The 26,701-nt window shown below is 30.2% G+C and overlaps 2 protein-coding genes across 2 annotated transcripts; one reads left to right on the plus strand and one right to left on the minus strand.

Annotated features, from left to right (window-relative positions):
- Window positions 1-7,060: 7,060 nt before the first annotated feature.
- On the minus strand, window positions 7,061-8,974 carry LOC132725188 (uncharacterized). The gene has a single exon (XM_060710274.1). It carries the CDS (start codon window positions 8,933-8,935, stop codon window positions 7,568-7,570), a length of 1,368 nt encoding a protein of 455 aa, XP_060566257.1. The 5' UTR covers window positions 8,936-8,974; the 3' UTR covers window positions 7,061-7,567.
- A 2,702-nt stretch (window positions 8,975-11,676) lies between these two features.
- On the plus strand, window positions 11,677-16,965 carry LOC132725182 (CD209 antigen-like protein D). Its single transcript, XM_060710269.1, has 5 exons — window positions 11,677-11,991; window positions 13,477-13,562; window positions 14,108-14,198; window positions 15,199-15,415; window positions 16,896-16,965. The coding sequence occupies exons 1-5, from the start codon at window positions 11,937-11,939 to the stop codon at window positions 16,915-16,917; spliced, it is 471 nt and encodes a 156-aa protein (XP_060566252.1). The 5' UTR covers window positions 11,677-11,936; the 3' UTR covers window positions 16,918-16,965.
- Window positions 16,966-26,701: the final 9,736 nt, after the last annotated feature.

Consider the following 26,701-nt stretch of genomic DNA (forward strand, 5'->3'; position numbering starts at 1 on the left):
AGGTAACGAGAATATAATTTGTTTACATCCGTAACGTGTACGAGCTTGATACTAATTGGTACAGGTTACTCAGAAAATAGGTTAGGCGGAGCGAAGATAATGTTGAGGTTTATCACCTCGTGAAACTTTTTTTATTATCTACTTTATATCATTTTCTGTGAAGTAACAAAATTGTTTTCAGCTGTTCTATTTTAATGCGTACATTTTGTAAAAAGAAAACTGAAAAGCGCAATAAAGAAAGAACGAAAATTAATGAAAAAAAATCAGGCAGGTAGTAAAACATAAATTTATTACGTTTTTTATGTTTGTGTATAAGTTTAACTGTATGAAAAGTCTAATGAGTTAATTGTTACGCTATTCTAAGTTTGTGGCAGTTGTATGAATGTGGTGTTAATTTGTTTTGAAGGTGATTGTTGCATTTTTACATTTTTGTCAGTTAAAAAGCTATTCTTACAATGATAAAAAAATTCACCGTCCTCGTTTCGTCATATAAATAATCGCATTCATCGAGGATTTTTAATAGTTATTATCGTTAAATATTTTATTCTTTATATTCAGTTATGATATTCCTTGCTGAAGAATGATATAAGTTGAAAAAGAAGACTAAACATGTATCATTATCGAAGGAAAAAGTAACATTAGATGAAACGGAAAACTTGATATTTTTATCATTTCAAGAAAATGTGAATAAGGCAGTATCTTGAAATACAATACCAAATACTCAATCATTTAAACTGAACTATAGATGGAGAATAATTGGCCTTTAAGATTTTCGTTTGATGATACTCATGCATGAAGATCTTTATATTTTCATCAATTTAATTAGTATACCAAGATAAGTTTATCTTGTCAAAAATTAGTAAAATATGTACTTATGATTCCAGTGTGACTGTGAAAATGAGAACTATTTATGTTTATAATATACTTATACATAAAATATTGAGAAATACAGGCGTATATTTACACTATAAAAACTATAAAAAAATTTCACTGCAGTGTAACATATGCTCCGTATTTTCACTGGTGTCTTGTCGGTCTATTTTCTTTTAGTTCAGCCAATATGCAATATCATACAAGAATTCTTAATAATTGAAAGGTAAATAAAAAGTATATTATCAACAGAAAATTCAATATATTTTTCTATAAATACAGGATTTATAGAAAATCTCGCATATCATCTATATTATGTAAAATCACGATGCACACATCTTAACTAAACGTTTGCTTTGTTCTGTTCAGATTATACTTATGTATATATAAAAACAACACAACTATTAAAGTCAACAATGTTTAAAGAGAACAAGGGGTTTATAAACATCAGAAATTTCAACAATAATTTCAAGGGAAAGCTTACAAGAATCTTAAAGTACAATTTGACCAATCCATGAACTGATGATAGAAATCCATTTAAAAGTAGCAGGGGTCAGTATCTCGAAGCTACCATTGGCATAACGACTGTCGTAGGCCTCTCGTTAAGGTTTTCACTGGTATCAATAAACGAATAATCGTTAAAATGCCCAATTATTAACGGATGCGTAGAAGGTGTCGTATAGCTCTCGTTAATATCACTTTGGCACAAAAGATAGAATACTTCGAATTTAAAATACACAAAAAATGAGAATTATATCAACTTATTGATAAAAATGATGAACCTACCTAGATATGATATTGTATTTCTTCTTCTCACATATCAAACATATGTAAGAGCTCTTTTAGTTGACATAAAAATGTATATTTAAATGCAGATGCATAACTGAAGCATCGAAAGGAATAAACTCTGTAATGTGTAATTTTGCACAAGACAATATAAATAAATATTTGCATGTACATAATGTTAAAAATGTAACAAAATTCGGTATTTTTTACAGAATTATATTTCGAAAAGTTATCTGTGATGTAATTTAATGACTAGAAGAAAAATGCATTACGTTACACTGCAATAATCAGTAATCAGTTCTATTTTTACTTGCTATATTTTAATTTTTAATACATAATCCTTTCTTGGTTGTTTGTAAATATAACCCGAGCCGTCAAGCGAGGTTTATATTGCAAACAACCGTTTATATACGGCCATATAACCTGTCAGGAATATTTATAACGAATTTATAAAGCTTCGAACTTTCTTTTTAAATAGTAAAAGTAAGATTTCCAGCTCGTGAAAATATATGGAAATTTATCATGTTTCGTGAAAAGATTCTATTCACTTAAACGACAAACATCTTAATATTTCTTTAAAACTAAACCCATCATCATTATCATAGTAATAATCATTGTCACTGGTATATCACGATCAGTTTTTTTTAACTTACATAAGAAAAAAAAACATTTCGGTGAGACCATTTGCATATACGAGTACATAATCCATTTATTAAGCGTTTACATTGTATACTCGTAAATTGTCCTTATATGTGTTTAAATAAACAGATTACTAGTATTCAAAATAGATACAATGACGACTGAATGTTCGCTATTTACACATTCATTTAGATATTTGCAATTTCAATATTTCATCTATGAAAGCAACAGTTTCGCGTTTGAATCTTGAGAAAATACCTACACCCTGAAACAACACGTTGCTGTAGCCTGAAAAAATGAGGGAGGGTATTGAGAAGAAGCTCGGCCAGAATATTTACTTTGACTTAGTAAAGTGTTTAAAATATCTGATTTCAACTTGCAAACCTTTGCTGCACAATCGTCTGTCTCTGCTGTTCTATATACAGCCGTTTTCCCTCAGTTACTAGTCTTGCAGTTTCTATTTTAAGTTTTTACCTTTCAATAATTATCACGTCAGTTTCATAGGAACTTTCTGCATTTGCAATTCTTCTTGGTTTACGTTTTGTTACGACCATTTCTTCCTGCTTTAAACACATTGTTCGCGGTATTCAAACGATTACATAATTCAACGAGTTAGGAACGAACGATTGCATAAATATCGCTTTCGAGACCCCCGGTTTTGTCTTCGTTCACAACTTCCCGTAATCGTCCCCACTTCGTAAACGCAAATATAAATAGTTCGAGATACCCCCCAGAAAAAGGGGTGTTTTAAATTTGGGTATGGTTTGAAAAACGGGGGGGGGGGGGGGGGGGGGTGATCTGTTTTAATTAACTTTGTATATTTGAAAAATGAAGAGCAATTTTACTCAAAATAAATATGCATTGATATATATATTTACCTTTATGGGTATTTCATTTTAGACATAAATGATATGGAAAATGTTATATTTATTGAATACATTTGAATATATTTATCATTATCATAATTTTAATGTTAGATTCAAGCTTCATGTATTTATTGAAAGGTCTTCACAGTGAATTTTAATGTCAGATTTGTCAATTTATTCCGCGACTTAAAAAAAATGATTTCAAGATTCGGTAGTCAATTCAGCATAAACATACAGTATGTTCATTGCTATACATATGATATAATGTGCCTGCAATATGACAAGAAAACAAACAAACAAAAACGGACACAAATTTTGAACTCTATTTGGAAAATTGAGAATTGCGGGAAAAATAACTATTTCATACCCCAGATGAAAAAACAAAGAAAATTTAATTATTATTGAGAAATTTTTAAAGAATGTATATGTATTAAAATAGTCAAATCTTAAAATTCGTATCTCGTTAAATGTTCTAAGTTAAATTTTTTGCCAGTTTATACTGTAAATTTAGTATTTTTTGGTTAGATTTTTAAATTTAGTTCAAAATTTTTCGGGACTATAGGCCACGAATACTAACAATTAGGTATAGGTAACGAAATATTATTTTTCTATAAAAAGGATATACTAGTAGATTCCAACTACAAGATGTAACAATATTTACATGACTTAAAGAAAAGACAGTAGACATGAAGATAATTCGATTTCTAAACTGTATTTTGAAACGAAAATTCTTTGGACGACATTTTGAAATATCGAAATATCTTCGACCGATTAGTCGAAATTTGAAGAATTAATAAAAAAGTAAATTATTAACGAAATCTCTAATTAAGAAAACCCTTATATATATGAATTATTTTCAACATAGAAATGATGAGCTCAATTGTTACTCTCATAATATTATGAAAACCTTAGGTATATGTTACATGCAAGATACTGTATCAATACTAGCATTGTTTCAATTAAAAAACTTGTAAAAAAAGTAAAAAAAAAAAAAAAGGATTCACATTAATAAAATATGAACATCTGTGTCAATTATAGGATAAGTTTCTTTTAAAAAGTAAATCCTAAGATGACAAAGAATCCTACAAGAGATTCAAAACATGAATTTCTTTATTTGTAAAGGTGAGCTTATTTCTATAACTTGTAATTTCCATAAACACTAAGTCATGGCTGCCATCGTTTATCCCTGCGTGATCGTAAGAGGTAACTAAGTGGGTTCGAATCCGGAGTCTCTTTTCTCCAGCAGATGAGGTGGTTTTGACCCCTGATATTGCTTCAAGTTTGTAACATCCGAAGTTAGCCAAAATCATCTTGACGCCATATGACCTAAATTTTGTTGATGCGCCGAAAACCAAAACAAAAACAAACTCCGGTTACCTATGTACTCCAACGATAACGCCCACGATCTGTTGAGAAACAAGTAAACAAAAGCCTGAATATACGGTTAGTAGGTTACTACAGACATCTGTAAATAGTTGCTAATGTTTGAACCTTGACCCACATTTCCGAGCCAATAGAATTCGAGGTTCACAAAGTCAAAATAACGTAGATCTAAAAATAGAAACATAACGCAGACTCAGCAGAATAACAAGCACATGTTACGATTGGAAAAAAACAGATGCTTTCCCCACTCAACTAACCAATCGAACACAAGAATAAGCAAACTGCGCGTTCATTGGACTGAACGGAAAACATATTACATTGTAAATAAGTGTTTCTAGCTCTTATTGGATGGTATATGAACAGTCAAAACAAAGCGGTTTTCTGCGTGGGAAATGAAATGTTTTGACGGTATTTTGTCGGATTCATTTCTTGAACTTTTATTATTGAGACTTTAGGTAGTTTTTTTTCTAGTTGTAATAAGCTTATATATCTATTCAAATTTGAACTTTAGAGAAAATAAATCCATGTAAATGAACAAATGCTTTAATACATTATGATTTAAGCTTATTAAAACATTATTTGATAGTTTATATAAACAATGCCCATATAAAACAATTAAATATAAATATTAAAAAATAAAAAAATTATATACAAGATATTTCACAGCTGACATTATTGATTAAACGGGAAGATACACGTACGATGCATAAATAAAATAATTTTATTTTATGTTGTTTATAGTGATTTATTTCACCTCTTACAGGTTTAATGCTAATTTAGAAACGATTAAATGGTAACTAGCTTGTGTAATGGTTGAACGCTCGTACAATTATAGTAAATAAATACTGTACGTTTGTAAAGACGTTATTTTGTAATTTGTAGTTCTTTTCACTGCTGAAAATGCCGTGCGCCATATACTAAGAGTGCGACTTAAAAAAGGGTCGGAGCACCACATTTAATACCGTTTTTCGATATGTACCGGACAGGAATCTCGCCTTTCACACCGATTTATATACGGTAATGAATGAAGAATGTAAGAATCGGCGAAAATGGCGATATTTTTTTTCTACTTTGTGATCATGATTTCTGCAAGCGTCTACAGGTACTGCTCCAACAATGAAGTGAGCTAAATCCTTCGACTGAATTATCATTATATATACTTAATTATCATTATATATACTAAATTATCATTTGGATTTCGGATGAGTTATAAGACTTAATTTCAAGGGCAATGTTACAGAAGTGAAAAGATATTAATAATAAGCCATATATTTTTTTAAAGTATGTTCATATAAACACAGTAGCAAGGTGCATTTATTGTTCCCAGCTTTGTACATGAAATTTATCATTCATTTTAGGTGTTTAGAAATAAAGGACTACAAATGATTGGTTATATACCCTATGTTTTAATATCAATGCGTGTCATGAGCTTAGTTTAAATGGCATAACGTGATAGTGGACGTACAGCCAGATTTTATTGTTTGAATGAAAACAAAAACCTGCTTTGAAAAAAGGACATTTGTAATTTGTCGAGAAGCTATAAATAAATCTACTTAAACTAATAATAAAACACTGTGTCAATTAACGTTTTTATGTTTTTTATTATGTTGCATTTAATAATTTATTATTCGTGTAAGGCATATTTCTTTTTGCAAGCTGACCATAAACAATGAACATTGTTAAGTGTAAAACGAGCAAATAAGATTTAGAATATGATTCTGCTGTGGTTCTTTACGATATTTGGTTTATCCCTTTAAACCGCAACCTTACCCTCTAGAATTATTAAAAATTACCGCATATATGAGAAAGCAATATGGTGTATCTGGGGCACGCTTTCGATTTGGAAATCACGAGTATAACAATTAATACGTTTTTAATTTGTATGTAATTAATATGCTCTTTTCGCTTAATATTCTCTTCTGTTTTGCAATGTACATTATCCTCGTATTTGATAAATTTTACAGTATCGTATAGCAATGTACAATTTAAAACTTATCTTAAAAAACAAATCATTACAATTTGCTTTATATGTCCAGCTAAGCCCATAACAGTCGATTAGATTTTGTTTGCGAGACCTCATATTTACATTATAGATGTAATCCTTGCTAATCTCCTTTTGAATTAACAAATCGTTTGCAAACAAAAGAAGAAATGCAAAAAAATGATTGTGATTGTGTGCAATCAGTTCAATACCTTTGCAATTTTATTTTACAGCTGCATTAAGCAAAAACTTACATGCTACGTACAATTAATGACTGATTTTGCATTATTTATCACCATATTACTACTGCGTTACTAATGCAGTAAGGATTATTTTTTGCATGTTTAACCTATTTTTAGTAATTGCTTTGGTTTTAAATTCCGTTTGCATGATATAAAGTATTATCTTTGTTCACTTCACAATTATTTTCAAATTTTTCATGAAAATTAGAAGGAATCTTTAGGCGTGCTGCTTTAAGAAATATTTACGTTCTTACTGGCATACACATTGATCAAAGGGGAATAACAACAAGATGTATTGACAAATATGGCAACGTTTTGAATTTTATTACAAGTGAAAAACAACACAACAACAATAAAAGAACAATGGATCTATAAAAATAATGAAAAGACATATACTTTTTATATTTGCATTTTTAAAAAAAATGATATCTCAATTATTACATGTTTGTGATCGTAAAATAATGCCAGTTTCTAAGATACACAATTATAGGAAGCTGTAGATACAAGTCAACTAAGTTGAGTAAAAAATAAATGAATGCACATGGTCTAAAATGGGTATATTTTTAACAGTATTAATAATGGCAAAACAAAATGACATCCGGCATTTAATAATTAAAGCAAACAACTACATTCAGTTTACCAATAAACCAATTGATAGTACCCATTATTAAAGTGTAAAAGCTATATTTCTGTTGCAAAAATATTTTTTTCTTCATAATTTGTATTTTGAAAAAAAAAATCAAATGATTGTATAAAAGAAATATATTGTATTATTTCTTTACAGAGAAAATCGTCAGTTCTCATCGTGATAATTTAGCGGACTCGAGCCGTACTAAACGTTTTACCTGATCTAAACTAATGGATTTCTCAACAGCTGCGAACGATTCGTCTGCGGCAGACATTCCTGACCCGGAAGATATTCTAGATGTAGTGTCTGGGCCAGCTGCAGATCCTGATCTCATAATACCAGATATTCTGTCACTTAATGAAACTGAGCCTCCACCACCACTTCCTCCAATTCTTCTTCTAACGCCGAAACTAGGGCGGCGAGGAATAACACTCAATATACCAGAACCTCTACTTGTGCTCCCTGCACCTTTCGTAAAATGTTTCCTAGCTTCCTGTAACGAGGACGTCGTTGCCATAGCCTTAGCTTGAGCAGACGCGCCCTCTAACGGTTTACTGTTTTTAAGAAGTTGTTGAGTTTTAGCGCCTTGCCCTTTTAACCTATTGAATACCGTCTGCGCAATCTGCTGCTCATCTACGGCCGCGCCCCGTGATGCAACTTTCTTTATTTCCGATTGAACATCCGCTGAAAATTTCTTTAGGGAAAGTTCTTCCTTTGCGCCTCCTATCACAGCGTCAGTTAGAAAATGAGGTCTTGACAAAGGAATGTACTGTCCACCTGTCAGAAAAGCTAAAGCCATAAAGAAATCTTTGTAGGGAATGATAGATGGTTCACATCCAACCGTATAAATTGGTATACCTTTTCTAGCCAACTCATGGGCGACTTCGATTGGATCAATAGCTGTTCCGTTTGGAAAAGAATTGTCTTCTGATGGAACCAGACCATGTGGTGGCGCATCAGTTATCAAGATACTGATTTTAGCAGCATTAGGCCTCCATCTCAGATTTTTTGCTTGCGCCAAACCGTCTGCAACCGCTTCCGGTCCATCGCCTCCTCCGTTTGCGCGTGCAGCGTTGAGCCAAGTCTTCATTTCTGACACAGAACTTGTAAATTGATGTGTACGTGTGACAAATGTTCTATCCTCCGGTTTATGGTCCCTGTATTCTATAAATGCTATGCGGAGATCAGTATTTGAGCTTGCAACAATTTCGTTGACGAGATCCTTAATGTGTTGCTTCACATTGTTTATATAAGGTGACATACTTCCGGTGGCGTCCATAATGAACGCTAGATCCATTTCGCTTCTCCCTGACAACGGTGGGTCGACCGGTATTACGATAGGCTTCTTAGTTGATCTAATAGGTTCAGGAAATATCCATGGTAATTCTCTAATTGGCCCACTTGGCAATTCTCGAGGAATAAAACGGTCCGGAAGTCGACGTGATAAATCCAAACGCAAATCTCTAAGGTTTAGCTGAGCTGAAGTAACGCCGATATAATTTAGAAATAGAAGAAAAATACCACGTTGTATAATAGCCATTATGCTTAAAGGTATATTGCTATTGAAACATACTTTATCAGAAATATATTTATATGCACTTGAAACGCTGACGTCAATAACGTGTCCCGGATGTGAACTGTACGTCGAAGCGTAAACAAAAATGCGTATTTCTTATTACAAAATGCTTTGTGTTGTTGTTAATTACCTATTTCTTTCAAAAAACATAAATTCTGTGTCTAGTGTGGTAAAACATGTGCGCATTAATGTATCAAAACAGCCTTCAAAATTAATGACAGTATAAAATACATAAATACATTTAGGTTTAAATGCAAACACTTTTTTGATAAGAATACTTAATTAGTTTGAAAAATACTAAATGTCCTGTTCAAATAACAAGGGGACGCAACCATTTAACTTTTGTTTTGACATTTAATATTTGATATTGAAAATATTTGTATAAATCTATAGTATTGAAAGTAATGTAATTTAGTTATTTACATCACATTACAAAGTGATTAAAATCAGCTCCTACGAAAGATCGGTGGGGACATTTCAGATTCTTGAATTCACGATTTCAATTTCAGGAATTCAAAATTTCATCTTCACGAAGTTAAAGTCGTGAATGCACGATTTTGAAATCGTGAAGTTCAAAACGTGAGTTTATGAAGTAAAATTCGTGAAGCTGGAATCGTGAATTCGTGAAGTTGAAATCGTGAATTCATAAAATTGAAATCTTGAATCCATAAAGTTTAAATCGTGAATTCATCAAGTTGAAATCTTAAATTAATGAAGTTAAAATCGTAAATTTTGTATGCTCAAATCGTTAATTCATGAAGTTGAAATTATTGTGAATTCGTGAACCAAGATGAACCAAAAATTCAAGAAGTTGAAATGTCACCACCGGTCTTTCGTTTTTGCTTAATAAAGCTACGCTACATATCAAATTGTATGTAAATATAATTTTCAAAATCATTTATTTGAATTATTCTCGGACGTTTACCATACTAACTAAGGGGCTACCTTTTATTTATTATTCCCGGGCCTTTGATTTATAATTAAAGGGCTTCAGTTACAAACATCGTGCAAAATGGATATATTAAAAAAGGTACATATCAACATTTTTTTAATTCTTTAGAAATGGTAAACATGACGAGTTTAATAATGCTTTAATAATGGATTTAGAACATGTTTAAACAAATAGAAAATATCATTGTACATGTTGTACGTGCAGTAATTTGTCGAACGTTTTGTAAATAATAAAATTTTAACGCTACAAATGTCAGTTAAAATGGAAAGGTTTAAAAAGGCAACACTTCATACAAAGACATGAAACTAACAATTATTTTTATAGTATAATACAGTAGTGATAAAGTAGTGTAAACATCTTCATCAATCATAATTAACCTTGCCGTTATGACGTTAACGTTAAAACAGGATTTTCCGTTACGTTAAACCGCAACAATATTTTGCAATTATGTTATTTAATTTCTTCTTGGAAGGCCTGAACTTTGTATGTATTAAGAAGGTTATAATACAATTTTAAGTTTTCTTAAGAATATCAAAGTGTCATAATCATATTAAGAATGACGTGTTTCGTTGCACCTTTCATGACTTTATAATAAGAGATTGAAACATACAAAATTTGCATTTTAAATACGGTATAGATATCCAGTTTTTTATCATTATTATTATTATTATTATCATCATTATTATTATTATTGTTATTATTATTATTATTATTATTATTATTATTATTATTATTATTATTATTATTATTATCATCATCATCATTATTATTTTATTATTATTATTATTATTATTATTATTATTATTATTATTATTATTATAATTTTTATTCAAGCAACCATTTCTATATACTTTTGTTTAAAGGCCCACTATGCCTCAGATCATTTTTGTTTAAAAAAATTAATTTGCCATATAGATGAATTTCCTTTGCTTCTTTTGCTCTATTTGCAGTTGGTATAATTATAATGAATTAGTATTCTGTATGGAAGTCAAAATACTACTTTGTTTACATTTTGCTACCTTTACGACACATATTCCACATTCACCGCTACTTTCATCAGCTGTTAAACATCTAACATTCTCTAAATCCATTATTCAAACATTATCTAACACATGTTTGACATTTGTAAAGAATTAGATAAATATGGATTTTTGAGGCATAATGTGCCTTCAAGTTAAATAAGGATCATCTAACAGTTCCTCATTTTATATTAAAAGATCGAATATATATTTTTTTTTCAATAAAAAATCGTGAGAAAAAACTTTAACGTAACAAACACTGTAATACGTAAATTAAACTCTCTTAAATAAATCTATAGAAATAAAACACAATAAATGTATTTATCGGGATTTAAATTATTTCATTTACTGTGTGATGTATTTTTTTTTTCATTTTTTGGGGGGTATGTTTGTTGTTTTTGTTGTTGTTTTTTTTTTGTTTGTTTGTTTATTAATTGTTGACGATTTCAACATATTAATTTATATCTTTAGACTTTTGTCAAAAAAAGGAACAATGTTCACACTATTTGTACCGAGTTTTCTCGGTAATGTCTATATCTGATATTTGAGTTTTTTTTATACCTCTTAAGCAATTTCCTACACAGTGATCTCCCTTTATCAGTACAGAGAAAACATTTTTATCAATATTTTGATATTTATTATTTTTTAGCTTTTGAATTTATTTTTCATTATTTTGTACACTTTTGATAATTTTTTGATAAACTATAACGAACTTAGGTACGAAAAGTTAAAATTAAACAGAAACAGAAAATGACGTAAGATTTTCTATGTAACGGTAGATATTTATATTCGACGTTACGTCATGTGACTTTCATCATCATGTGACGTTGATTACAATCTGCAAAATCACTTTGAGAGGTAAGCCCCTAAAGCTGAAAAGTCTACAAACAAGTTAAGATCTGGGAAGGTTGCTTATGTAGTACAACTTGTTATCAATAAAATTAAAGAAGATAAGATTTCACATCGCTTAGGTTAAGTTCATACAAAGTGTAAAATGTCTCCGCTGACGACAGTACTTCTATCATTGCTACTGCTAGGATTTGCAGCTTGTATGTATATAAAAATAATACTTTTATATTATATCAAAACTCTTTATAATACGTGTTCATACACATAGAGTACATTTGCGCACTGTTATTCTTAAAGTGACTGATTAAGAATGTAATTTTGAAATAGTTGGTAAAATACATATGATACATGCACAATATTATCAAAGTTTATTTACAAAACTTGGACTTTGTCGTAAAAATGATATTAATTTAAGGTATTTTGAATTATTTTATATGAATCTGGAAAAAATGCTATCTGCATCTACAAAGATAGTAGCGAGTTGACACAACTTTATGTATATCTGTCTCTTAAAAGGCGCTTAATTGTAATCTCGACACTGTCGGTTCGATTCCCGTGCTAGCCAACTAAAATTAAGTAACATATAAATGATATTTTCCGTTTTTTCTTTGTACCGATTTGTTCACTTCGATGTTAATTTTTCGTTTAAGTAAAGTCGTATTTTGAAACGGAGCGTGCGAAAACAATTTTTGTAGACTGCTCCTAATGATTTTACGTTTTTCACTACAATCAGATACCAAAAAATGGATGCCGCCAGCAATCAGTCTGAACACTATGGAGAGGTCTGATGACCTCTCCAATCAGTCATTCAAATGAGATTTAAACTCAAGGTCCGTTATAACACTGGTCACCTTAAAGAATAAGGAGAAACTTCTGGAATTGGGGCATCTTTCTGTACCTGTATCTTGCACTATCCTCCAAATTCTAAATAGACTCTCCTGGACGACTAGCCCATATGGGCTATCGGTTGCGTGTATAAAAAAACAACAAATACACACACAAGAGATGTGCCATATTGTTCAGAACTTTTGATGGTCTGTTTAGAAACCATCCGTTTGTCTATATTAAGAAAGATGAAAAATCCATAAGGCGTATATAAGCTTGATCATTAAAATTATAATACACTGTAATGTGTTCCTTAAAACATATAAAAAGTGGCGATAAAGTCGGAATTTTCGATAATTTATGATGACTCTACTAGAAACCTTTCGTATTAAATATCGATTTAGAAAATGTTTATATGACACATTTTTCAGTAAGTCTGTGTAAAATAACCGCTTGCAAGTTGTTTTGTCCTAACAAAATCATAAAATTCAACAACAACAACAATAGTAAAAAACAACAAAAATGTAAAGAATAGAAAATAAAAGGTATAAACAAAACATACACAAAAATACGAGATGGGCCGATTAAGTGATATATAATGTATCAGCACACTTGAAATGAAATCAAAGCGCTGGAAGCACTGGTAGCTTCGCGATTAGCTACAATGAACATAGAAGGGATGGGATTAGCACAGACGCAAAAAGTGCATACATAACAGTGTAAAAATACATATATGTTAACAATCAATCGAGTCAAAGAAAATAATCAAGTAGCATGATTGACAAATTTAAAAACTGAACCAACTTACTACAAATAATGCATCATGTTACAATGTATTGCATGTTTGTATTTTGAAATAGCAAGCAATTGCCCGGATGGGTGGGTACATTTTGGAACATCGTGCTATCATTTCAGCCATGATACAGAATCTATGCCTGTAGCAGATGTAAGTTTTCATTACACAATGAATTATCATATAACATGTTTTCCACAATCTCTCAACAAATTTCTTATCAAACAAAGGAAACATGTAAATATCATATATGTTTGGTCTAATCATCGATTTAAATGGAATTTTGACGCGATGACATGTCGAATGACGTCAATGACGTTAATAAACTACATGACGTCAATTTTGTTATTTCTCCATTCCACGCAGTTAAACTGTTTTCAACAAGTCTTTGTCTTTGACCATACTAGTAGTTGGATTATGGATTGTTTATTGGTTTTTCTGCGTTACCATGTACTAATTCTTGCACTTTTTTATTCATTTGCAAGTTATATTATTATGTCTGAAATCAAAATCTAATTCCTCAATAAAGTCACGTGTTTGTCATTTCAGTAAGATCACTTTATATGCCAGTGTCATATGATTGGCCAAAATTCACTTGTAAATGTCGTCATTTTTCTACATGTATAACAAATAATGGGCTCGATATTATTAGATTGACAGAATGATAGTAAGCCTTTTATGATTGTACTTTATTTCAGTTGGTATGTCAACATTTGGATGGACATCTGGTGGAGATAGAATCAAGTGAAGAAAACACATATCTCGCATCAAAAGCCGCGGCACTAAAAGGTAATTCAATTAAAGGGAAAATGTTAAAGATAAACTATGCTCAACATTGAGTAAAATATTTTTGTTGCAGAAATTCATTGAAATCTATCAAATTCCTGCTGAATATGTCTTATTTATTATTTGAATAAAATAATGTACATACTTTGTATGGGAAGCTGCGTTTCTTATTAAAGGTAAAGTAAATTAAAGTAAATTTGGTCCTTTCTGTAAAAAGCTATTTAAAGTTAAAATTATCTACTTTGTGTGAAGTCAAACATGTTAATTTGATATTTACAAAACATTTTAATTTAATATTTAAAAAAAAAAACAAAAAAAAAAACAAAAAACAAAAAAAGAAAAGAAAAGAAAAAAAAACTGTGTAACAATTATTTATATTTTCAAATATCAAATTTGAGTAGAATCTATCTTTAAGAAACGACATAAATATGCCTTATATTTACTTTCTACCGGGACAAAAGATGACACTTTGAGTCCCAGCTTTCTATAAACATTGAGCATTGTAAATTATCACTCCACATTTTAGGCTATATAAGAGTTTATTACATTATTACAATAATATTGATGTAATAAAAATATTTATTTTACTAGTTTGAAACAATAAATACTATTGGAACATCCTTAAACGCCAATATCTTCCAAGTGATGTCAATACAAACTCATAATGTTGTCTATTTCATGCCTAAAGTATGATGTTGAAATTTTCGCCGTATAATTTGTGAATTTTCCACTTATTTTTTTAAACATTTTGATCACAATTTTGCAGCTAATAATGAAAATATTTTACATAATATTTCTTCTTGCTGTTGCCAATATTGGCAAAGAATAGTGCAACTATTTGCTATAAGACGTATTAAATTCCTAGGTGTTCTAATATCATAAATACATTTTATTTATGTTGTTAAAAGTTATTTACTTTTCATGAATTCACCGAATACTGTTGTTTCTTTAATATCAGTTTGAAATAATTTGTTTCGAAGGCTGTTTTTATTTACCCCTAAAGCATCATTTTGGACTGGTTTAAGCGATATGCAACAAGAATCAGTCTGGTTATGGTACGACAGTGGACGTCATCTAACGTCAACGAGTTTTCAACACTGGTTTCCAAACGAACCTAACAATGCAGGAATGGACGAAAACTGTGCATATATATCCTCTGGTAGTTGGAATGATGCACCATGTCACTTGGCACTCCATTATATTTGTGAAAAGGATGACGGGTGTGTGTTGTTGTTGTTTTCTTCTTCTAAGTCTACCTTTTTACGAGGGTCTAATGTTTCGTTTACCAAAACATCAACAAGCTAAGGGGAGGAGATGGTTCACACGTTATTTTAATTATTAATTAATTTAATTACTTGAATAAAACATTGTAACAACATAATCAGATGTAATGTAACTAAATGTTATCATTTTTTCTTTTTATCTTAGCTATCTATCCTACCAAATTAACTTTTTTCATTATATTCATCTTATCCATCAATCGTATCCAACTTATACAATATATCCGACTTATCCGTTGGACTGAAAGCATAGTATTTGATTAATCATGACAAAATTTCGTTAATACAATGAGATGATATGCTTTGTGTCTAAACTGCTAAATACTTCTATTTGGGCCTTTATTTCTTGTCAAAAATCTACAATGAAACCATTTCAATTGCACTCTTCTAAATGGCGGACTTACTAACAAGGGAAATAACTAATAAATCATGATGATGTGGATAATAACGTTGGTGGTTATTGCTATAAGTGGGGATGACGACGACGATAATTATGTTGAATGTTGATTATAACGACAACGACGATGATGATGACGACGACAACGACTATATAGCTAATGACGACAAAGATAATGATAATGGTGACGAAGATAATGATGATGACAACAATAATGATGACGACATCGATAATAATAATAATGATGATAACGACGATTGTAATGCTGATAATAATTATGACGACAATATTGATGACGACGACGATAATGATTATGGCGACGAAGCTAATAATGATGACGGCGACGATAATAATGACGAGTCCGACGAATGAGATGTTGATGACGAAGACATTGGTGATGTTTATGATGACGACAACTATAATAATAGTGATGATAACCGCAACTATAATGCTGTTGATGATAAAAGGAGAATAATGGTGACGATTCAGACATCGACGATGATGATTATGATGATAACAACGTTAATGAAGGACATCTTTTGTTTAACGATAACTTTCAAATATTTCCTAGCACATTAATAACATTTTGATATATATACAATAAAGTAATTATAAATGAATTTAAATGTGGAAATTGACTTAAAACATTTGACTAGGGCAGAATATTCCCGAGCCTTTCCCGTGCAATATATCAATTTCTCTTGTAATGATCCTCAAGCCATATACCTGAACTGCCACGTAATGCCATTACGGTTAAAAGGCATTCGTATACGATAGGTGTTTTCGTTTGGGTAAATATTATACGAGCAGTATACAAGTATACGTTTATAGCTTTATATGAACATGTTTATATAATAACAGAAACTATTTCGAAAATAAGCATGGTGCACTGTTACTTGAATCATATCAATATATCAATTACAAATTAGTTCTTTTAGTGGTAATGACTGAATGTTTTTAATTAATTAATTGTAACTACAGCAAATTAACAAAAAAACTAAATATTATTGTCTTTTTTTCCAGCTCATCGGAAATAGTCGGGTGAATGTAATATTTGAATATATGTAATATATGAAATAAAAAGTAGAATGAATGCTTTGTTGTTCAGTTGTATGAAGTACATGTATACATTTTAGAATAGCACAACAAATAATATTGACCGTGCAATATGTGAATTAAACACACTGTTTATCAAAGCATTCGCTGCAGTAAGTCTTTGTACTATTTTTTATTGTTCAATGAGAAGGCGAACATTTGGAAATTTGAGATTATCTATCTTCCATAGGTGTCGGCCCACTCATTTCTCGCTCTCGAATTCTGTAGTAAATCAATCATATTTGAAGGCCATCTAGTCTGCTGGCGTGTAGTTCATATTTAGTCCTTTTGTCGAGAAATGAGATCCTGAAAAGTCCCGGTAAGCTCAATGGTAAGTTGTTTTTTGTTTTTGTTTGTTTTTTTAATTTACTAGTATATATTTTTATAAAGTACAAAATTGCATGGAAACAATATTAAATGAAGTTACAGTATAGCATTGAAAGATTTTTTTTTCAATTCTTTAAGAATCACCTTTAGGCTGGCCGTGTGTCTGAAACCGGACAATGGACAGCCGAGATGACAAATAAAATCAGCGAAGGATTTCTGCAAATAATAACCGCTTAGTATTTCCGACATTTTCCACCTCATGTTTGTTTTCGACATTAAGTATTGAAAAAAAGTATAATTTTAAGTTTATACCGTTTAGGTCATTCTGTATCTGATTAAAAATATTATTATTTTTTCTTAAACTTTATCAAAATACAATAAATTTTTTAATACGACTTTGTTATTCTGTACAATTGATGACTTTAAACCACTTGCCCTATCAGCTCTGTGGGTTCGAATCCTGCCCCTGGGACTTAAGATTTTTTCTTGAGAGAAAGCTATCCGCTTACATATTACAAAATATCGTAGGTTCTACGCAGGTATCCGTTCCTCCATCAGATAAAACTCGCCATATAACATTTACACAGTAGTGCGTGAGGACATCTAACTCGACTAAACCATTAAGATGGTGTCAGTCCGACTAGCTAACAATCTGTTAGAGCGCGAAGAACTTGTAATCTCGACATTGTGGGATTCGATTCTCGGGCTTACCAACTAAAATTACAAAGCAGTCTGTTGGATGAGACTTTTAAATCGAGGTCCCGTGTATGAGTGTTTAAACATTTGGCACGTTAAAGGACCAGGAGGAATGTTCCTGGAAATTTGGGGCATATGTCTGTAATTTGTAATCTTGGCACTATCCTCCAAAATATAAATATCTTACATCTTCTGGAGGACTCGCCAATATGGTGACCGGTGGCGAGTATAAATAAACTCAAATACACACACATTAAAAAATGATTTGCAGTGGTCGTGTGTGAAAGTGACGATAAACGCGTTTTCAAAGAGAATCAACAATTGTTTCTGACATGAAGACATCGGAAAAGTGATTTGTATCAGTTTGATGTCAGTCTGAACCAATAACGTGTGTGCAAATTTTCAGATCATTCGCCTTCGTAGTTTTTTTCCATGTAATGATTTACATGAATTAAAGTGAACCAAAACTGAAAAGCGTTTTAACGCCTTTAACTCAATCCGTTAAAGGTACTCCACTGAGGTACGGCCGATGTCACAAAAAAAGTAAAATTTCACAAAACCGATAATTTTTTGTTTACCTGCGTGTTAGGGACATTGAAACAGAATCAGTGATACATTGATATGTGTTCTTTGGATTGGCAAATCGTTTTGAAATACACATTTTCTCCAATTTTTGTGGGAAAAGCGTTTAAACACCTTTCAGTTTGCAAATCTGAATAAAAACAAACGGTCACGTGATGATTCTCGGGATGACTAAAAAAGCGAAGCGGAGAATTTTTTGTGTATCGACAGCAACGAAAGTGCCGGAAAGTGGAATATACCAAACAATCCATAAATTTAAAAGCAAATTATGGGTTTGTTTGTTAAATTTCTTGTTGTTCACATATGTTCTTGTGAGAAAAAAATTCTTTCAAAAGCAATTTCAATATATTTAAAAGCATTGCATTGTTGTAATCATGTTTTTTTCTCCATTACAATGATGAATTAGATAAAGTACGGAGTTGGAAACTGACATACACAAATTTTACAAAATATTCTATGTTAATTTGAGAGCTTTTCGTGTAATTCTTAGATATTGTGTATTAACTTTGTAATGGTTAAAATATCATAATATCTAGGCTAAGAAATTTATTTGTAATAGTGAAAAGGGCCCTATTTAAAGGTATTTTTTTTATTGTATTTTAAAAAAAAAAATTGTAATATTTTAAAAAAAGAAATGAATTGAGTTTTGTAAGATAAAAAAAAGAATAGAATGTTTTCTAGAGATTTTTTGTTTAATCTGATAAAGATGAAAGATGGTAAATAGGAATGAAAGGTTTATAGGAATTTAGGTTAATTTTAAAAGTTTATATTTTAATGTATGTCTATTGATATAATTAAAATTTATAAAAAAAAATGATTTTTGAAGAAAAAGATCTGAATTTAAATTATAATTTTAATAATATTGCATATTTATGGATTGGATGTAAATTTGTTGATAGAAGTTTATCGTTTTTGATTAGAATTAAAATAAGGTAATTGATACCCTGTTTATCCCAAATGGTAAACATTATCAAGAAGGTGGAAAAGAGTTAAATTGGTTTTTAATATTTTTATTATTTATTATTGATTTAGCAGATCCCCTGAAGATTTTTTTTTATTGGAAGGTTTGTTTATGATGGGTAAATTGAGTGTGTAAAATTTTTTAAATATTGAAGCCCCCGGGGGAAAAGAAATGTAGAGGTTTTAATAGAAAAAAAGGGAAAAAGGGAATAAAGAAAACAAGGGAGGAAGTTAAGAAGGGCCCCGAAAAGTAAGTTTAAGCGGGTTATTGGTGATAGTAAAATTAAATTAAAATGATTATATAGTTGTTGTTTTTAAAAAATAAATTTTTAAAATTAAAAAAAAAAAAAATAATGATATTGAAGAAAATGTGAAGGGAGGTAAGTAAAGGTAATTTAAGAATTCATAAAATATTATTAATAATAAAAAAATTATTAAAAATATTTTTTTAAAATACTTAAAAAACCCCTAGAGGATAAAACCCGGGGGAAAGGGAATAAAATTATTTAACATTGTTTTACCCCTTTAGTGTTTTATAGGGAATATTTGTTAATATTTTTGAAAAATTTTTGATAAAAAAAGGTGGGTTATTTGATTTTTGGAAAAAAGAGTGATGGTTTAAAAAATGAAGGTTTTAAATATTGATTGGTGATTTTTTGATAAATAAGTTGGGAAAAGGAAACTGTTTTTTCCTTTATAGATAAAATTATTTTTTATTTTGTTCTTTTTTTTTGTTTTCATTTTTTGTTTAGTTTTTATTTCCCATTGAAAGCCTAAAATTTAATTTTTTATTGATAATTTAGTGGGGTTTTTTGTGATGTTGGTGTGTAGTTTTTGATTTTTGAATGTTATATTCCTTTTTGTATTTTGATGAAGAAGGAAATAAAAAGTAAAGTAATTTGAAAAGCGGTTTAAATTTAAAACAAGAAATGTTTAAAAAAGTGAAAATAGCGTTTTTAAAAGAAAAAATATTTATTTTGTTATAAGAACCCAAAAATTAAAGTTTAAATTTTAAAAAGTAGTTTGGGTTTATAAAATTGTCAATGAATGATATTCAAAATTAAGGGGATGAATATCATTTTAATAATGAAAATGTATTTTAAGGAGTAAAAGAGGTATTTCACAAAAAAATTGATGTGAGTAGTGGAAATAATAAGTCGGTTTTTGGGAGAAATTTTTGTTAAAAATTACTTAATAATGTTAAAAAAGGTTTTTTGAAAAAAAAATAAAAATTAAAAAGGGATTAAAAGAAATGAATGAAAAATCAAAATTTTAGTATTATTGTTTTTTATTGGGAAAATTGTATATATTTCTGTGGTGGGGGGTAAGCGTTGTTTAGTGTGTTGGGGTTTTAAAAAAAATTAAGGAAATTTTTTTTTTATAAAGTTTTTTTTTAAGGAAATAAGAGATATGAAAAGGGTAAAAGTTGGTTAAAAAAAATAAAATAAATTTTTTTTGATGCAACTCTAGTCATGCAAAATTCCATATGTATCAAACTCTGGTACCAAGCAAGAAGAATTATAGTACATAAATATAAACTTATACAGGAAAATAATACAGTTATACAGTGCGATTTAGATTGCAAAGATCAGAAAATACCACAGAGCTTACAGCCTTTTGATTTATCTTGTTTTTCGTATGTATGTTCTGGAGATTAGGTGGGTTGTTCTCGTAATACTTTAAGATTTATAAGATTGTGTATTAAAAGCTTTTGTTAATTGTTTCGGAAATACTGGATATCGTTTTGAAAATTTATAGAGCTACTAAAGTATTTTAAACCCATGAACGAAACATTTCACAGTAAGTATTTCGGTTATAGTGATTATACCGTAATCAAACGTTAAAGGTCTCCTAAGAAATGTACTTTGGAATTAAATACTAAGTGTAAGCACTAGAACATAAACCACAAGATTGCTTGCAAAATCTTTATCGTCAGGAAAAAATGGTTCACAAAACATGATTTTTCACAGTCATGATCAAATGAACAGACTGTCATTTTCTTCCTGTTACCGAAAGATACGAACAGACTGTCATTTTTAACATGTTACCGAAAAATACACACAAGGAAGATTTCAAATAGAAGACACGTCACTGACAGAATGTTCTTAATATTTGAATAGAAAACAATTTGCTAAAGCCAATTTATGAAAGAAAAATCTGGGATGCCACTTATAAAATTATTTGCCCATAAAAGAGGGTTTATTTTACTCGTTTAGATTATTTTCAAGAACAAAGTCTCAAAAAGCAAAGATTAGCTGATATCAAAATGTAAACCGCGACATATAAAACTTATTTACCTGTGAAACTAGAGTGAAAATGTGTTAGTTTATCAGGTTTTGTCTTCAGTGCCTTCAGCACTTTGATCTTATATGTAGTACAAGAAAACTATATCGTTTTCACCGAAAAATTATCAAATTCTAAACAAGTTTCTAATAGAATCATAAACATTTATTGTATCATAGTTTGAAGACATTTCTGTTGAAAACGTGTCAGAGTTAAATCGCATTCATATACATGCACAGTGCGTAACTGGAGTGCAGGTAAAAGTCCCCAACACTCCAGAGCATGTCCATTGATGTACTCATTCCTTTTTTTTTTGGGGGGGGGGGGGTGCTTTTTGTGGAATAACGATAGAAATGCCACATTCAGAAGCTGGTTCATAGGTTTTTCTGGGGTTTCATATTGTTACAACAGGGAACGTGCATTCAATTTGGCCTATGGTATGAATAAGATGTAATTGTGTGTGGAACGTGTATGTACGATCCTATCAAGATAGCCTACGAAACGTCACTCATTACATACACAGATGCCCGTTTGCGCCAGAAACAATTTTGCAAGGGCGCACATGAGTTCTTACTCCACCAGTAAAACTGAAGAGTCGCCAAAATGACCTACACAGTTTTGTATTACGTAACCCCCACTTCATTCCAAAAACAATCAAATCAAATGAGACATGTCATTAACTGTATTTGATTTAAATAGATAGCGTTAAATACATTTATTAGTGTGATTACACTGTGCTCGTTATAGTATAAATATTACCGATGCATTATGTTTGCCTTAGAATATTGAAATTGAAACTGAAATGTCAATGAAAATAATTGTACATGTATATTATATCTTTCCGTTTTGTCTAGAAAATGTCCGCTTCGCTGGCGTTTGATTTTTCAAGACAACGAAATTGCTACCTTGATTATCTTTTATACAGTTTTTCTTCGTTATACTCAAGTTATATAAACATGATAGGTTACAGTGTTGAGAAAAAAATCAATAGAATTTTTTACCCCCGTTTACTCTGTTGTTCCAAAAATGTCCGTTGCGTATTTTAGTCATACTCGATGAATTGTGGGTAACTTCTGTACATGCCTGGGAAAACCAACTTTCATTTTTGCATCAAAAGCTAATGTGAAAATGCATTTTCTAGCATACTTGTTGTTAGAGGGTTGGTTTAAGTGTAAGTTATTGTTATTTTAGTTATAATATTGTGATTTGTGAGGAAATTTGTTTACATTTTTTTGGACACCAAATTACCTGTCAGACCTCAGTGTAGCCCCTTTAAACATTAGCTCGAAATATCGATTTTTAAATTTAGTTTTAATTTTCAATTTTTTTTATTATGTTTCATATTTTCCAATTTCAAGTTACACAGATGATATTTATGTTAGAATTTCAAATTGATATCTTGAGGCTTTTGGACCTTAGTTGGGAAGATTATATAAGTGCAGTCTATCTCATACATATAGCCCACTTATGGACCTTAGTACACACAATCTATTTAATACATATACATGTTGTTCAGATGTACAACAATAAATTACACTTACATATATGTCATGTAACGTCAATTCGGTGAGAGATAATGAAAATAGATAATGATTTATGTCAAAGCAGATAAAACTTCCAAATAACACACTTTACAAGATACTTAAGAATTTACTTAAAAAATGAAGTTTGAATCCATATTAATTTCGTTCATTTTCATAGGGACTGGCAAGTATAAACTTTCTTCACTAGATTACATATTTCACATAAAATTGTTAAAAGAAAACGACTAAAATAAGTGGTATGCTATGATAAAAAATTGTATTTATGGAATATATGTGAGACACTTTTTTTGTTTTCTTCTCTGTCTTTTATGAGAGTCTCAGATTTTAACAGTTTCATCCTGTTTTCAAGTTTTGAATTGTCGGACAATCTAAATAAATTGTACATGTTAGTGATGATTGATATCAAGTTTGTCAAAAAATGTATATATGTTAGACAATAAACAACCAAGCTTTGGTCTTTAGTGTCTGAAGGAAAGCCATAACAGAGTGTTGCTTTAGTTATATTTATCACTCCATTTTTAGTACAAATTTTTAACAAAATATATAGTGAAGGTGTTTATCCTTTAAGTTGGACAAAGGGCATCATCGTTCCTATTCATAAAAAGGGGGATAAGAGTGATCCCAATAATTATCGAGGAATTGCACTTATCAGTACCATGGCTAAACTATTTTCTTTATGTTTAAGAAATCGATTAGACAAGTGGTGTGAAAATACATCAGTTTTTAATGATATGCAATTCGGATTTCGTTGCAACAGAAGCACGGTAGATTGCGTTTATATTCTGCATAGCTTAATTCAAAAATTGCTGTCAGAAAATAAATCTCTTTATTGTGCTTTTATTGATTACGAAAAAGCATTCGATACGGTTGTTCGAGATGCACTGTGGTACAAGTTATTTGAAATTGGTGTTAGCAGCAAAATGGTGAATATGTTAAAGGCTATATATTACAGAGTCTCAGCTTGTGTTAAGACACATACAAACTTATCTGATTTTTTTGATGTTTCGCTTGGATTAAAGCAAGGGGAACCACTCTCGCCCATACTTTTTATATTGTTCGTGAATGATGTTACCGTAAACCTTGATTTTAATGCGCTGTCAGAAGCGGATTTAAATTATCTGAATATTTATATGTTACTATTTGCAGACGATATGGTGGTATTTACTACAAATGCACAAAGTCTCCAAGCGCAGCTAGATAGTTTATACGTATATTCTGTTAAATGGAGTCTGAAAATAAATGTTAAGAAAACAAATATTTGTGTATTTAGAAAAAGAAAAACAAAAATTGATAATAATTGGTTTATTAATGGTGAGAAAATAGAAGTTGTAGAAACATTTTGTTACCTTGGAGTTAACTTTAAGTATAATGGGTCTATGAATGATGCAATGAAATCTTTATCAGAGCACGCATTAAAAGCTGTAAACAGCCTGTATTCAATCTTCTCAAGAATAAAGTTTGATGTTAAGACTAAACTGTTGCTGTTTGACAGGATGGTAGAACCAATACTACTATATTGTGCTGAAGTTTTTGGTATTTACAATACAGATGTTCTAGATAGAATTCAAAAGAAGTTATGTAAAAAGATTCTAGGTGTTAAAATGTCTACACCAAATATGGCTGTACTTGGAGAATTGGGAAGATATCCGATATCTATCTTATGTAAAGAGAGAGTTTTGAACTATTGGGTGAAATTAAACAGAAATAAAAGTTCGCTTATTTATAACATTTTTCAACTGCAATATCAAGAAATATACAATCAAAATTGCATATTATGGGCAAAACATGTTAAATCTCTTCTAGATTCTCTCGGGTACGGCTATATTTGGTACAATTTCAACGATGATATTTCTATGAGTATCTTAAAGTGCAGATTAAGAGATCAGTTTAAACAAGAATGGAGTGGTTCTATTCGTAGTATGTCTAAACTTGATTATTATGTGAAATTTAAGGAAGAATTTGGTTATGAAAAATATCTTGATTTTATTGAAAATGACTATTTGAGAAAACTATTTACATGTTTCAGATTATCAGCGCACTCGCTAGCTATCGAAACTGGGAGATTAGAGGAACTGATAGAATAAATAGAATTTGTAGATATTGCAATTGTAATGTCATTGAGTCAGAGTACCACTTTCTTATGACCTGTCAAAAATATTCAAATATTCGTACCAAATACATGCCACATATTTCGTGGCCAAATCTTAATTTGTTCAACCGTATGATGGGTTCAAATAAAAAGAAAACTGTATTGAATATGTGTAAATATCTTAAAGAAGCATATACTGTTAGAAACGATGTCTTATAAATGTACACTTTTTCTGATCACTATGAATATATATGTATATGTGTTGATAAATATTGTTTCATATAAAATTGATTTATATGTTTGTATATATGATCAATATTTGAAGTATTTTTTCTGTTCATTAGCCAAAGGCAAGTTTTTGTCGATATTTGCTAATAAAAGTTGTTGTTGTTGTTGTTTATATTAGACAGTGTAATTTGGTATAAAATATTGTCATTATAGCTAATGTTTTTATACTCAATTTCATTACAATAAGATATTAGTATTATTATAGTATTATGGTAATGCAAAGTGACATTTTATTTATAGGATTTTTTTATTGATGATATTAGATAGCGTTATCATAGTTAAAAGATATTTGATAATGTTACTGCTGTTATAAGATATTGGATAGTCTTCTTATCGTTGTAAGACAGTAGATAGTTATTAATTTTAAATACTAGCTAGTGTAATTATAGTAAGAGGATACTAGAAAGTGTAATCATAAGTAAAAGATAATGTATGATTCAATACTATTTCTGAGACAGTGTTTTCGTTTCGTCTCTGTTTAAAAGTTCATCTTCTATCTTATTTTGAGAGAGCTTAAATTGTTTTCTTCAATGGAAAATTGGAAAATAAATATTTCGAATCAAATCTGGATCACTTTGTACAGTACGCCGAGCTATGGTACAATTTCACTTAAACGGCACCTGTTTATCCGGGCTATATTTAGCTCCCGCCAAATACGTTATTATGTGATCAGCGAAATGTAAACAATGGTTATTGGAAACAATATCATCGGTCTTGAAAATGAACATATATCATTAAAGTAAGTTGACGCCAATTATATTTTTAATCTACAATAATGAACATGTTGCAAATAGGATTAGCATGATAATTTAAAATTCTAAATGGACACGCCACAATAAAAAGCCTTAGTAAAAGCAGGATAAATAGGTGCGGTTTAGGTCATTTAAAAAAGAAATTATGTGCATTGTTGTAAAATGTTATCTTGTAAGAAATAAATGTGTTTTAAAACAAATTAAATCACAAAT

This window comes from Ruditapes philippinarum, unplaced genomic scaffold, assembly GCF_026571515.1.
Source record: "Ruditapes philippinarum isolate M1 unplaced genomic scaffold, ASM2657151v2 ctg8484_1_1_1_1, whole genome shotgun sequence".
In the NCBI taxonomy this organism is placed as follows: domain Eukaryota; kingdom Metazoa; phylum Mollusca; class Bivalvia; order Venerida; family Veneridae; genus Ruditapes; species Ruditapes philippinarum.